This window comes from Choloepus didactylus, chromosome 9, assembly GCF_015220235.1.
Source record: "Choloepus didactylus isolate mChoDid1 chromosome 9, mChoDid1.pri, whole genome shotgun sequence".
Lineage (NCBI taxonomy): Eukaryota > Metazoa > Chordata > Mammalia > Pilosa > Megalonychidae > Choloepus > Choloepus didactylus.
The window spans coordinates 49851132-49863298 of NC_051315.1; the positions used below are offsets into that span (position 1 = coordinate 49851132).

Consider the following 12167-nt stretch of genomic DNA (forward strand, 5'->3'; position numbering starts at 1 on the left):
TCCCCTCCAGATTATATAAACATTAAACACACACACACACACACACACACACACACACACACACACACAGTCTTCAGTAACGATCAGTGTTGACACTACTTCCACTCTGTCTCCCCAGATCAGCGTTCTGGCGAACCCATTTGCACGGGGACTCGGCCCTCTCTTTTCCTGGCGAAGCTTTTGAACCTGTCGCCAAGCCAGTACCTCAGAGGGAAGGAAGTGCAGCGGGACGCGAGGGACGCATGGCGCCTGCCCCCAGTTAGATGCTCTTCAGATTGCAACCGAGCTCGCTGATAAAATATTTAGTTAAGACCCCGTAAACATCGTTGCAAATACATTAAGGCACTCCAACCCGAGAGCTTATGATTATTTCAAAACTTAAAAAGGAGAGCATAGATCGTCACTGTGCTCAACCAAGAAACCGAACCTGCCCGAGTTGGGAGGATGGGTGAGTGAGTTGCTGCTTTTCTCCCCCATTCCCCACCCCCTTTCATCGCTGTGACTCTCAGCAGCAGTGATTTATTTATTTATTTATTTATGCAAATAGTTAAAAAGGCGAGGCGGGGGGGGGGGGGAGGGCATGAGCCCAGGACACGCAGGACCTGCTCACAAAGGACCGGCTCAGTTGTTGTGTACTTCTGTATTAACTGGAAAAGACAGACTCTGGAACTTTTACAGGGCGAGAAGAGGCCACCGGCTCGCGCTTTGTATACTTTGCACTTGAAATCGTTACATTCAACTGAATATTTGGCTCATTCCGATCCGAAAAGTCTCCTAGCACCGTCGAATCCCCTCCTCCGCCCCTCCGCCCGAAAAGGGGAAGGTGGGGGGAAGGTAGGAAAATGTTTAGTAAATTGCACGTCTTTTGAATCTTCCTAAATCAGTGGTCACAAAGCTTAAAGGTGACACAACAGGGTTCACGTAAAACTGAAAGACACTCCCCACCCCCCAAACCAACAATAAAATCATCTCCTTCAATTTGCCATGATCGCCGCGACCAGGAGCCAGGTGATTATCCTAATTAATGTCTATCTAATTAAATTACTGTCAGCAGTTAACCAATGGCAGGAGCCGTTTCATCGGCTGCACAAGCAGCAAGATCAAAAGTGAGCCTTTTCTGATTGCTGCATAGTGTCAATTGGCCAATCTCTTCTCCCAGGGAAAAAAAAAAAGTAAATCAAACCTTTGAGAAGCATTTGCTGGTTGAAGTGCTTTCCGTCTAGTGAGGGGGTCTGTGGATTTCTAGTTTATGATAAATAGGACTTTAAAAACCAGGGACGGGAGGGCGAGTGTTCAGGTTCTAGAGCTATGCAGCTGGAGCACTGCCTTTCTCCTTCTATCATGCTCTCCAAGAAATTTCTCAATGTGAGCAGCAGCTACCCACATTCAGGCGGATCCGAGCTTGTCTTGCACGATCATCCCATTATCTCGACCACTGACAACCTGGAGAGAAGTTCACCTTTGAAAAAAATTTCCAGGGGGATGACGAATCAGTCAGATACAGACAATTTTCCTGACTCCAAGGACTCACCAGGGGACGTCCAGAGAAGTAAACTCTCTCCTGTCTTGGACGGGGTCTCTGAGCTTCGTCACAGTTTCGATGGCTCTGCTGCAGATCGCTACCTCCTCTCTCAGTCCAGCCAGCCCCAGTCTGCGGCCACTGCTCCCAGTGCCATGTTCCCGTACCCTGGCCAGCACGGACCTGCGCACCCCGCCTTCTCCATCGGCAGCCCCAGCCGCTACATGGCCCACCACCCGGTCATTACCAACGGAGCCTACAACAGCCTCCTGTCCAACTCCTCACCGCAGGGCTACCCGGCGGCCGGCTACCCCTATCCACAGCAGTACGGCCACTCCTACCAAGGCGCCCCGTTCTATCAGTTCTCCTCCACCCAGCCGGGGCTGGTTCCTGGCAAAGCGCAAGTGTACCTGTGCAACAGGCCCCTTTGGCTGAAATTTCACCGGCACCAAACGGAGATGATCATCACAAAACAGGGAAGGTAATGCTACATTCTTGGCTGCCGCTGCTCCAGGCGCGGCCCGAGGGCGAGCGCACCCGGGTTATGACCGCCGCGGCGGCGACGATTTGGGGTCGGGAGCAGAATGGAAGGCGCTGTGGTGCGCTCTTGAGTTGGCTGGTTTTGGAAAAGGGGAAAATGGAAGGGATGACCACTGCGGTGATGAGGGAGGGTTAGGATCCCGCTCCAGGAAGGTGGTCGAAGAGCCTGCCAGTGCCCGGAGGAAGGCTAGAGAGAGGGGGCGCCCGGGTCGGCGGCGGGGCACGACTCGCCGCCGGGCGGAGGGAGGGACGCATCAACGCACCGGTGCACCGACAGGTGGAGGCGCGGGTCGCCAACCTTGCATCCACCTGTGTAGGGATACCTGCCCACCCGCCACTCACGCTCGCCCGCCGCTCCCCCCAACTTCAGACCCACTTCTTTTCTTGCCCCCACGGCCCCCTTTTTTTTAACCCAGCAAACACACGGTCATCTACACTACGAGAACAAGTTTTGCTTTGCTATCTGGCGCTACACTAACTGCATTTAATCTTTTAACATTTATGTTTCTTTTCCCTTGTTTTCTTCCTTTCCTCCCTCCCCCTTAATTTAAATAGGCGCATGTTTCCTTTTTTAAGTTTTAACATTTCTGGTCTCGATCCCACGGCTCATTACAATATTTTTGTGGATGTGATTTTGGCGGATCCCAATCACTGGAGATTTCAAGGAGGCAAATGGGTTCCTTGCGGCAAAGCGGACACCAATGTGCAAGGCAAGTCCTTCCAATTAACACGTTTTCCTGACACTTATTTAGGTGAGAATGATTAATTAAAGCCTTTGTGGACTGGCTCGAGCGACTTTTAAAACGATCGACCAATGACTTCGAAAAGGAAACGAGGGGGAATGGGGGACAGACTGAGCAGCGAGAAGGGGGAGGATTATGCAAAAGCTATTTTAATCATCCCCAGTTAATAGGAAGAAATCGCGGCCTAAAAAAGCCCCAGCTAATGGGCCTCACAGTGGAGTGAGGTGTGCGTGTACGTGTGTGTGTTCTCCGTGGTGAGCAGTTGGGACTGGGCAATACCGGGGCATTGAGATACAACGTATTTCTTTCTCCAGGAAATCGGGTGTATATGCATCCAGATTCCCCCAATACGGGGGCTCATTGGATGCGCCAAGAAATCTCTTTTGGAAAATTAAAACTTACAAACAACAAAGGAGCTTCAAACAACAATGGGCAGGTCAGTGGCTCAAGCACTCCTCTCTTTCTCGCTCGCTCTCATCTGTCTCGTTCTTTCTCTCTCTCTCACACACACATCCATCCCTCCTTAATAGCCACTTTGTCAGTTTAAAACAGCATGAAAAACTGGATAGATGTTTCTTTGCTTCGTTAAAAGACATTTTAAAAATTCTGTTTTCACTCTCCAAAATGATATTAGATCTATAAAGTTTTCCTCGCTCCCCGCCCAATCCCCGGGTTCCCGACCTTCCCAAGTACAAATAGTTCATTGATTTCAAGAAGGAATCTCACAAGGTATTCAGGCTGTGAAAATCATTGTTCCTCCCTAGAGGAGGACTAGGAGAAGGGTCCTGAGGATCCGGCGGTCCGGTTCCGTTTTCCTCGCGTGCTCCGGCGGATCCTCCCTCTCAAAGCTGCGAGGGCCGGTCTGCCCCAGCTGCCCTTCACCAGCCCGGGCAAGTCCCGCGGTCAGGCAGGCGAAGCGGCCGACTCCAGCCAGTCTCCGCCTGGCCCACCGCGCGCAGCCGGACGCGCAGAGTCGCGCGTACACGGATCCACCACACGTTAACGCGCCGCCCGGCGCTCCCCTTTCTCTCCGCGGAACAGATGGTGGTTTTACAGTCCTTGCACAAATACCAGCCCCGCCTGCACGTGGTGGAAGTGAACGAGGACGGCACGGAGGACACCAGCCAGCCGGGCCGCGTGCAGACATTCACGTTCCCGGAGACTCAGTTCATCGCCGTCACCGCCTACCAGAACACCGATGTAAGGAGGCCTGAGGGCTGGGCGCGCGGCGGGTGGTACCCGGCATCTCCCGGCCCTCGTCGGGATCGCCCGGCTCCGGCACCAGCAGCACAAAGAGCAGCAGCAGCAGCTGGCTCTGTTGCACATTTTAGGCGCAGGACCAGGGGCCTGCTAGGCACCCTCCCTAAATACCAGCCGGTGGGAAAACGCTTCCTATCTGTCTCCGACGCGGGTCACCCGGGCCACCTTTGAGGTGCCCAGGATTTCTAGCGTCTCTTCTTTTGGGAGTTTGAATTTGGTCCTCAAACTAGAACAGATTAAAATCTGCTTTTGAGAGAGTCCCTCTTCCCTTTATATTACAAGCATGTTTTCCCCCTGTATTTTATTCTTGACAAGCTTAGGCATTATCTTAAAAAAAAAATCTCAGAACTGATAGCTGAAACATTGAACAAATTATTGTTCTGTATGATCAAAAGAACACACACATTCACATATTTAAAAAACAACAACAAGAAGAAATCAGAGTACTGGGGGCTATGGAATGAGTTTTCTAGCATTTGAACCTTTTCAGCATTTGCAAGTTTATAAAAACTTATTTTAGCTACTTATGATTTGACTAGGAGTGATGGTGATTTTACGTAAATGAAAATATCAGAAATGAAAACATTTAATCAAACCTGACTTTAAGATGCACCTTGTGGAGTCTTCTGGTTGTGAATCAGATGCAACAAATTAAAAAATATGGTGAAACATTTAAAATAGGCAGCATTTGATGATGAATTCAAGTTCCCCTTAAAGATGTTTAAGTGCCTTTCTGTTACAACATTTTAAAATGTGCATTTGAAGCAATTTGGAACATATAGGAAAACTGAAAGCAACCCTTTAGTTTTAGGCATCATTAATTTAAACATGTTCCTCATAACTTTAATGACACTTTCCCATTTTCCTTTCCAGCCATTACCTCATATCTTTCTGGTAGGGAAACCTTGCTACTTAGTGAAAATGTAGGCCCTAAGCCCCTGTAAAAAGGGCAGATGATATATGCTCAACACCCCATCCTCTTGCATAGAAGGTGAGATAACATTCATCTTTTTTTCTTTCTCTTTCACAGATTACACAACTGAAAATAGATCATAATCCCTTTGCAAAAGGATTTCGGGATAATTATGACACGTAAGTAATTTTGCACCTTCCTTCTCAAATAGTTGTGGAATTGGGCTTAAGGTCGAAGGTGGCTTGTTATGTAACAAGGCTTCTGGGAACCAGAATGTGTGAAGACTGGCTTGTTTTCCAGGTTTTCCCTTTCCTTTTTGTCAGCTCCCATTCTCTCAGGTGACCTTCTGGCTTGGTACTTGGGTGGTTTTGGTCAAAGGTTTCCTGCACCTATTTTTAGCTTCCCAATGAATTACAAAGTTGTTGGCAGCCTTCTGGGGCCGGTTGGTTGGGGAAGTGCCCCAGTTCCGGCATGGGAGTTGTATGTGGTGCTGCAGATGCTCAGCTCAGATTGTCTATGTCTGAAATCGTCCGGATTCTGCCTGAAAGTGCATGTGGCTCTGGCAGTTGTTACAGTCTCCTTGGCAAGTGACTTTTATTTACCCTTTTCCAAGTTTCGTATAATAGAGATTCCTGTGCAAGTTTACTAGAGACTGAATAAAAATATGCACCCACCAAAGGCGAGCTCATTAGCAGAACCGGTTGCTATAATCATTTTACGCTTTGGGATGGACTTGGGTGCTGTTGCTGAGTATTATTTATAAGCTTCAAAAGAGAAATATTTTATATCTAGGTGTGTTTTAATTAAATGCATTGTTTTCCTTTTTTCTCCAGACTTCCCTCACCTATCTACATTTCTTTTCTATCAAAAGGCTCTTCCTTGGGTGGAGGTGGGGGTGGGGGCAACATAAGGTATAAACTGAATGCTTTCTGGCCTTGTTCTAGCATTTTCGTTCTGGGTGCAGGCATGAGCTATGAGTTCAGACAGTGATATATAGCAAAATCTAAATTTGGATTGTGGGGTTCCCCACTTTTTTCTGACCTTAAAAAGGAAGGGTACATCTTAATTTCACAGCTTGCATTGAGTGCCTGGGATAGAGCTACAAAGTCAAAGCTGTCTTTAGGAAAAGATTAAACATGTAGAGAAAGAGACAAGTGGCTGCCTGTATTCCATCTCTAGACAGATACCAACCTTCTCTCTTGATATTTTATAACAAATTGAAAAGATAGTCATTGATATTGTAATAATCGTAACCATCTTAAGCATCCTCAAAAGTAGCCCAGAGGAAGCAAACCTCATCAGTATGACTCTTTCCAGAATAAAAACTTGGCTACTCCTCATGATTAAAAAAGGTGGGCTGGCACAGTGGAAAGTGTGTGGCCCTAGGAGACCAGAGATGTTGGAGGGAGAATCCTGTAGATTTTGAGCTTTTAATTCTGTTATGAACATCTGTTCAACAGCATTTTATTTTGCACAAATCAATTCGGTAATCCCAAGTGGGTTAGAACCTGGATGGGCAACTAAACTGTATCTTTTGCAGACTTTTTTCTTTTTAAAATATTATGGTGGTAAACAGAGAAGATATTTATACCTTGCTAGTTATGTTCCCTTCCTGCCTCCCTCTTCCTCTGTTATTTGAAAATGGAATTAAATTTCAGGAGGGAAATTTCGTGCAATAAGCAGAATGGATCCGAGCAGCAGCAGTGTAACCTTCACCGGCCTTCTACCTCTGGTTGCCTTCTATTGGAAAAGCCTGTTTAGAGACTTCTTGTCTTCCTTTTGATTCTTAAATCACTGGATTTTTTTCATAAAAAGCTTCTGTACCTATTCAAGCAGACTGGGACATGGATCATTGTTGGAGAAATAGGCCTAAATGCTCAGGGGTACTGGCTGGTTGCTTGGTCACTCACCAGGGAATCTGCCAAAAAAAGGTTAAGGCCTGACCAGACTGAGACTCTTTCAAAACATTCAGTTGATTAAAAATTAAAACTTTTAAGTATGAGTGAAAAGGGAGATTTTGTGTATGTGAATGAAAAGCAAAATCTTGACCCATCCCTGGTTCTCTCTCAATTCTAATGGGATTTTCCAGGCCTAAGGCCTAAAGTAAATCTTTGGTTACTTTATCTAAGTTAATTCCCAGCAGTGCAATCGCTGTTGGCGACATTGGCAGGTAATAACTTAAATATAAGCTATGTTTGCCTCAGTTTCCTCATCTGTAAAGTGGGGTAATAATGTAAACTAGCTGGAAGCATTGTTGTGAGGGTTAAAGAAGTTAGCATCTTAACAGCTATAGACAACAGTACCTGGCACAAAATCATGATCTGTAGGGACTGGCTATTAGTAGTGGGGGGTTGTTTGGGGGAGGTTGTAGTGTAAGAGTTTGCTCCAAAGTTTTTGCCAGTAGTGGATCAAAAGAAGTGGGGGAAGTCAGAGTAGAAAACACTCTTTCTTTGTAAAAGTATTTTTCTCCCATGGATTGATTGAGAATGTTGTTTCCAAGTAGTAATTCTTGTTTGTATGGGGAATGGTGGAGGTGAAAGGCTCACACAGGGTAAACAATAGAAGTGAGTACTTGGAGCCTTGCAACAGCAATCCTGGAGACTACAAAGACTAGCAAAGGCCAGTGTTTGATGAGTACTACCTGGAGACCCATGTGAACTCATACACACACAAAGTTATCTCCTATGGGTTTCTTAAACTATTTTATAAAAGGAGAGGGGAAGAGAAATTTCCTGCACAATCAAATGGTAGAAGGAAGTGGGTTTTAAAAAGGGCAGAGGAGTGGGTACCTTGTTGAAAATTTTCTCTCTGAACCTCTCATGGCAGAGGAAAGAGCCACTGCACCACAAAGCGCTTTAGTTTTTTAATAAATCTGCCTTAATGTGTATGTTGGAGAGGTGGGGCGACAACTCCCTGCAGTGCCCCTCTCTGTCCCCTGTAAGTTTGGTGAGGGAAAGCAAGGGAAGAGGGAGCCTTCCTCCTGATGTTCCAAATACTGTGCTCAGGCCCTTGCAGAGACAAATTGGTCTCTTTATAATTCTGCGATTTATAATGGGGAGGATGCAGGTCTATGCGCTTTTCTCTGTCTCCATCCTGGACGACTAGTTACAGATGGCGGGGTAGGGGTAGGTGGGGATGGTTTTTTTCTGTCCCCTCCGAAAGGACCTCTGCGCCACCCGTCGGTTCTCCTTCTCTCTTTCCCTACCCGCAGGATCTACACAGGCTGCGACATGGACCGTCTGACCCCCTCGCCCAACGACTCGCCGCGCTCGCAGATAGTGCCCGGAGCCCGCTACGCCATGGCCGGCTCTTTCTTGCAGGACCAGTTCGTGAGCAACTACGCCAAAGCTCGCTTTCACCCGGGCGCGGGCGCGGGTCCCGGGCCGGGCACCGACCGCAGCGTGCCGCACACCAACGGGCTGCTGTCGCCGCAGCAGGCCGAGGACCCGGGCGCGCCTTCTCCGCAGCGCTGGTTTGTGACGCCAGCCAACAACCGGCTGGACTTCGCCGCCTCGGCCTATGACACGGCCACGGACTTCGCAGGCAACGCGGCCACGCTGCTGTCATATGCGGCGGCGGGCGTGAAGGCGCTGCCGCTGCAGGCGGCAGGCTGCACCGGCCGCCCGCTCGGCTACTACGCCGACCCGTCAGGCTGGGGCGCGCGCAGCCCCCCGCAGTACTGCGGCGCCAAGTCCGGCTCGGTGCTGCCCTGCTGGCCCAACAGCGCCGCGGCCGCCGCGCGCATGGCCGGCGCCAACCCTTACCTGGGCGAGGAGGCTGAGGGCCTGTCCGCCGAGCGCTCGCCGCTGCCGCCCGGCGCCGCCGAGGACGCCAAACCCAAGGACCTGTCCGACTCCAGCTGGATCGAGACGCCTTCCTCCATCAAGTCCATCGACTCCAGCGACTCGGGGATTTACGAGCAGGCCAAGCGGAGGCGGATCTCGCCCGCTGACACGCCGGTGTCTGAGAGCTCGTCCCCGCTCAAGAGCGAGGTGCTGGCCCAGCGGGACTGCGAGAAGAACTGCGCCAAAGACATAGGCGGCTACTACGGCTTCTACTCGCACAGCTAGGCCGCCCCTGCCCACCCCGGCCCCACGCGCCGCCTCGGCCCGGACCCCCAGCCGGCCCCTCACGGCTCTCCCCCAGCTCCTTCTCCCCACACCCTACTTTGCGCACCGTGCCCTCCTTTTATTTGACCCTCGATTGCCGTCTGCAGTGAATAAATGCAGCTCTCCAAGTGTGATTTTAACCTTTTTTGCACAGCATTTTCTGCATCGACCTTCAACTTTGCTATAAACATTTTGGTTTTCCTACTTTCTTTCCTTCCGTGGAAGTTCTCCTCCTAACAATCCTCCTTCCCTTCGTGTTTTTCTCACTCCCCCCTTCTCTTTCTTGTAATGAAACTCTTCACCTTTAGGAGACCTGGGCAGTCCTGCCAGGCAGCGGTGATTCCGACCCTTCAAGCCTCGGCCTCCCTATTTAACCATAGGATGTTGACTCTAGAACCTGGACCCACCCAGCGCGTCCTTCCTTATCCCCGAGTGGATGGATGGTAGGGATGTTAATAATTTTAGTGGAACAAAGCCTGTGAAATGATTGTACATAATGTTAATTTATTGTAACGAACGGCTAGTTTTTATTCTCATCGTCAAGGCACAAAACCAGTTCATGCGTAACCTCTTCATTCTTTCCCTTTCCTTTCCCTTCCTTTCTCCTTTCCTTTCTTTCTACTTAAAAAATTTTCTTGTGAGATAATTAATATTCGAAGAGCCTCTCGAAACGTGAAATATCCGATTGATAGTGATGGATTTCTCACTTCTGCTCAATCCATTGCATGAAATAATTATTCTGTGCCCTAATGCACAAATAGCTAAGGAGAATCCACTCAAACATCTGTAAAGGATAGGTGTCTGTTCATAGGCAAGTCGATTAAGTGGCATGATGCCTGCAAAGCAAAGTTAACTGGAGTTGTATGTTCCCCCACCCGTTCTAAATAGAATAGTTCTACATCAGCAATATTATTTTGCCTTATTTGTTTTTCCCCAAAGTGCCAAATCCATTACTGGTCTGTGCAGGTGCCAAATACACTGACAAACTGTTTTTGAATATCTTTTCAGTCCTCCCTCCACCTTTATATGCTGTAAATCTTTGTAATGAATACTCTACTAATGATATAGACGACTGAATTGTTGGTAACTATAGTGTAGTCTAGTGAAGATGAATTGTGTGAGTTGTATATTTTACTGCATTTTAGTTTTGAAAATGATTTCTCCCCCCACCTAGAAGAAACTGAAATCTGACTTCCTTGGGAAAACATTAGCATTAATGCAAGTAAGATTGATTTTCCCCCCATTAAGTCATGTTATATTTGATAAGGAGCATTAATCCCCTGGAAATAGAATAGTAGGATTTCTAATGTTGTGTAGCAAACCTATACTTTTTTTTTTTTTTGGTATTTAAAAATTTATGTGAAATATGCATCATACACAATATTCAATCTAGATTCCAGTCCATGGGGGGATTTTTCCTAATAGGAATTCAGGGTCTAAACGTGTGTATATTTTGGCTCTTCTGTAAATCTAATGTTGTGATTTTTATATTTGTTTCGTTTTGTCTGTGAACTGAATAATTTATACAAGTACACATTCCACTGCGAAACGTTTTGTTTTTTGCTTGTTTGTATCGTCTGTGTATAACAAGTAAAATAAATCTCGCAAAACGCTAACTGGTGTTTGAAAGCAGTTTGCAGTTTGAAAATAATTTAATTATTTTAGGTGATTTCTTTTAGGGGTTAAGGTGTTAACCTGTCCCCACTTCGATACGGGGCAGTCCTGTTTAATGGGATCCACCTCCCATTTTTTCCCTTAAATTTGTTTTATAGTGCTACCAGTAATTAAGATTTCCTTCTTATGTAAATTATTTAGTTTCATATGAGTCAAGTTTCACTTTACTGCGCTCATTTTTTTTCCTCCAGGAAATTGTATGCATTTCCCCTCATCATATCTATCTGGTTCTCTCTGAAGTTGGAAACAGTGTGAGCAGGAAAAGGAGGACCTTTACATGAGGAGTTAGGAATTTCTTTAAATTCCACCGAGTATGGCGAGAGGTGTTGGACGAGAGTAGAGAGTAATTTAAATGCATGTCAAAACAGGCTGTTGACCACAGCGTTAGGCAGATGTCGAAAATTCAGGTCTTTAAATACGAGGCCTTGGAGATCAGCGATCAATCTGAAAGCACAACCAAAAAAACGGCTACATTTCTTGAATGGATGATTTCGGGGGATTGCGTGGGAGTGGGCTGCGGAAGGACTCAGAACAAACTCGAGAGAAGTCCATTTTTAACCACTGAGCCTAAAACTTGCATTAGGAATGTATCTGGGGCCATGCTCCATCTTACCTATAGTGGAATCTTTGTTTCAGTCCTGCCCAGGCCAGATCCCCATCTCTTGAGTACAAATGCAGAAATGCTTTTTTTCCAGCTCTGGGGTCGCTACATGTTAGTCACGGAGTTCGGAGGGCTTTGCGTTTACCTCATGGAGAAACGATTTTGGCACTTTTGTCTCCAAAGTGAAGGGATCCAGAGAGGGGGAATGGCTCAACTTGCCTGCTTAAGTGTAGGCCAGCTGCAGGTTACGAGATCAAATTTACGACCATCTAGAGATTGTTCCCTTTGCAGTTTGACAGATGTAAAGAGGCTTCAAAATTCCAATTAAAATGAAAATTAGAGGAGGAAAAAAACACCGGCTTGCCTTCCGCCACTAGACGGCGTTTGGCGGAGTTTTGTCTGCCACATAGAAAAGCGATAACTGATTTTCCTTTGTTTTCTTTTTCCCTCCCCACACCTAAGAAACTAAACAGGAGAACAAAAAGTACAAAACATCGTGCACGAGTAGCGAGTGAAGCCGAGCAGTGCATCCATGTAATCACCCACCCAGCTTGTGCTCGCTTCCACCGGGCCGCCCACCAGGGGAGGAGAAGGCGCACGTGCAGTCGGGAGGGCGCGGGGGTTAGCTGTCTCTAGGGCGCTTGGGGGTCGAGGGTGCGGGGTCGTGGAACCTCGACGGCGCCCGGGGCCCCGGGGTTCTGGAAGCCCGGGTTGCGGTGGCACGTGGCCGCGCTAGGCTCTTGCGGACCCGAGGCCTAACTGCCCGAGCGCGCGTCGCCCGGCCCGGCCCGCCGCCGAGGGCAGAGTC

At 47.8% G+C, this 12167-nt stretch overlaps 1 protein-coding gene across 1 annotated transcript; it reads left to right on the top strand.

The window, feature by feature from the left end:
• Positions 1-1308: 1308 nt before the first annotated feature.
• On the top strand, positions 1309-10654 carry TBR1 (T-box brain transcription factor 1). The gene is made up of 6 exons (XM_037849894.1): positions 1309-2000; positions 2615-2769; positions 3117-3238; positions 3844-4002; positions 5093-5154; positions 8187-10654. The coding sequence occupies exons 1-6, from the start codon at positions 1309-1311 to the stop codon at positions 9043-9045; spliced, it is 2049 nt and encodes a 682-aa protein (XP_037705822.1). The 3' UTR covers positions 9046-10654.
• The last annotated feature ends 1513 nt before the right edge of the window (positions 10655-12167 follow it).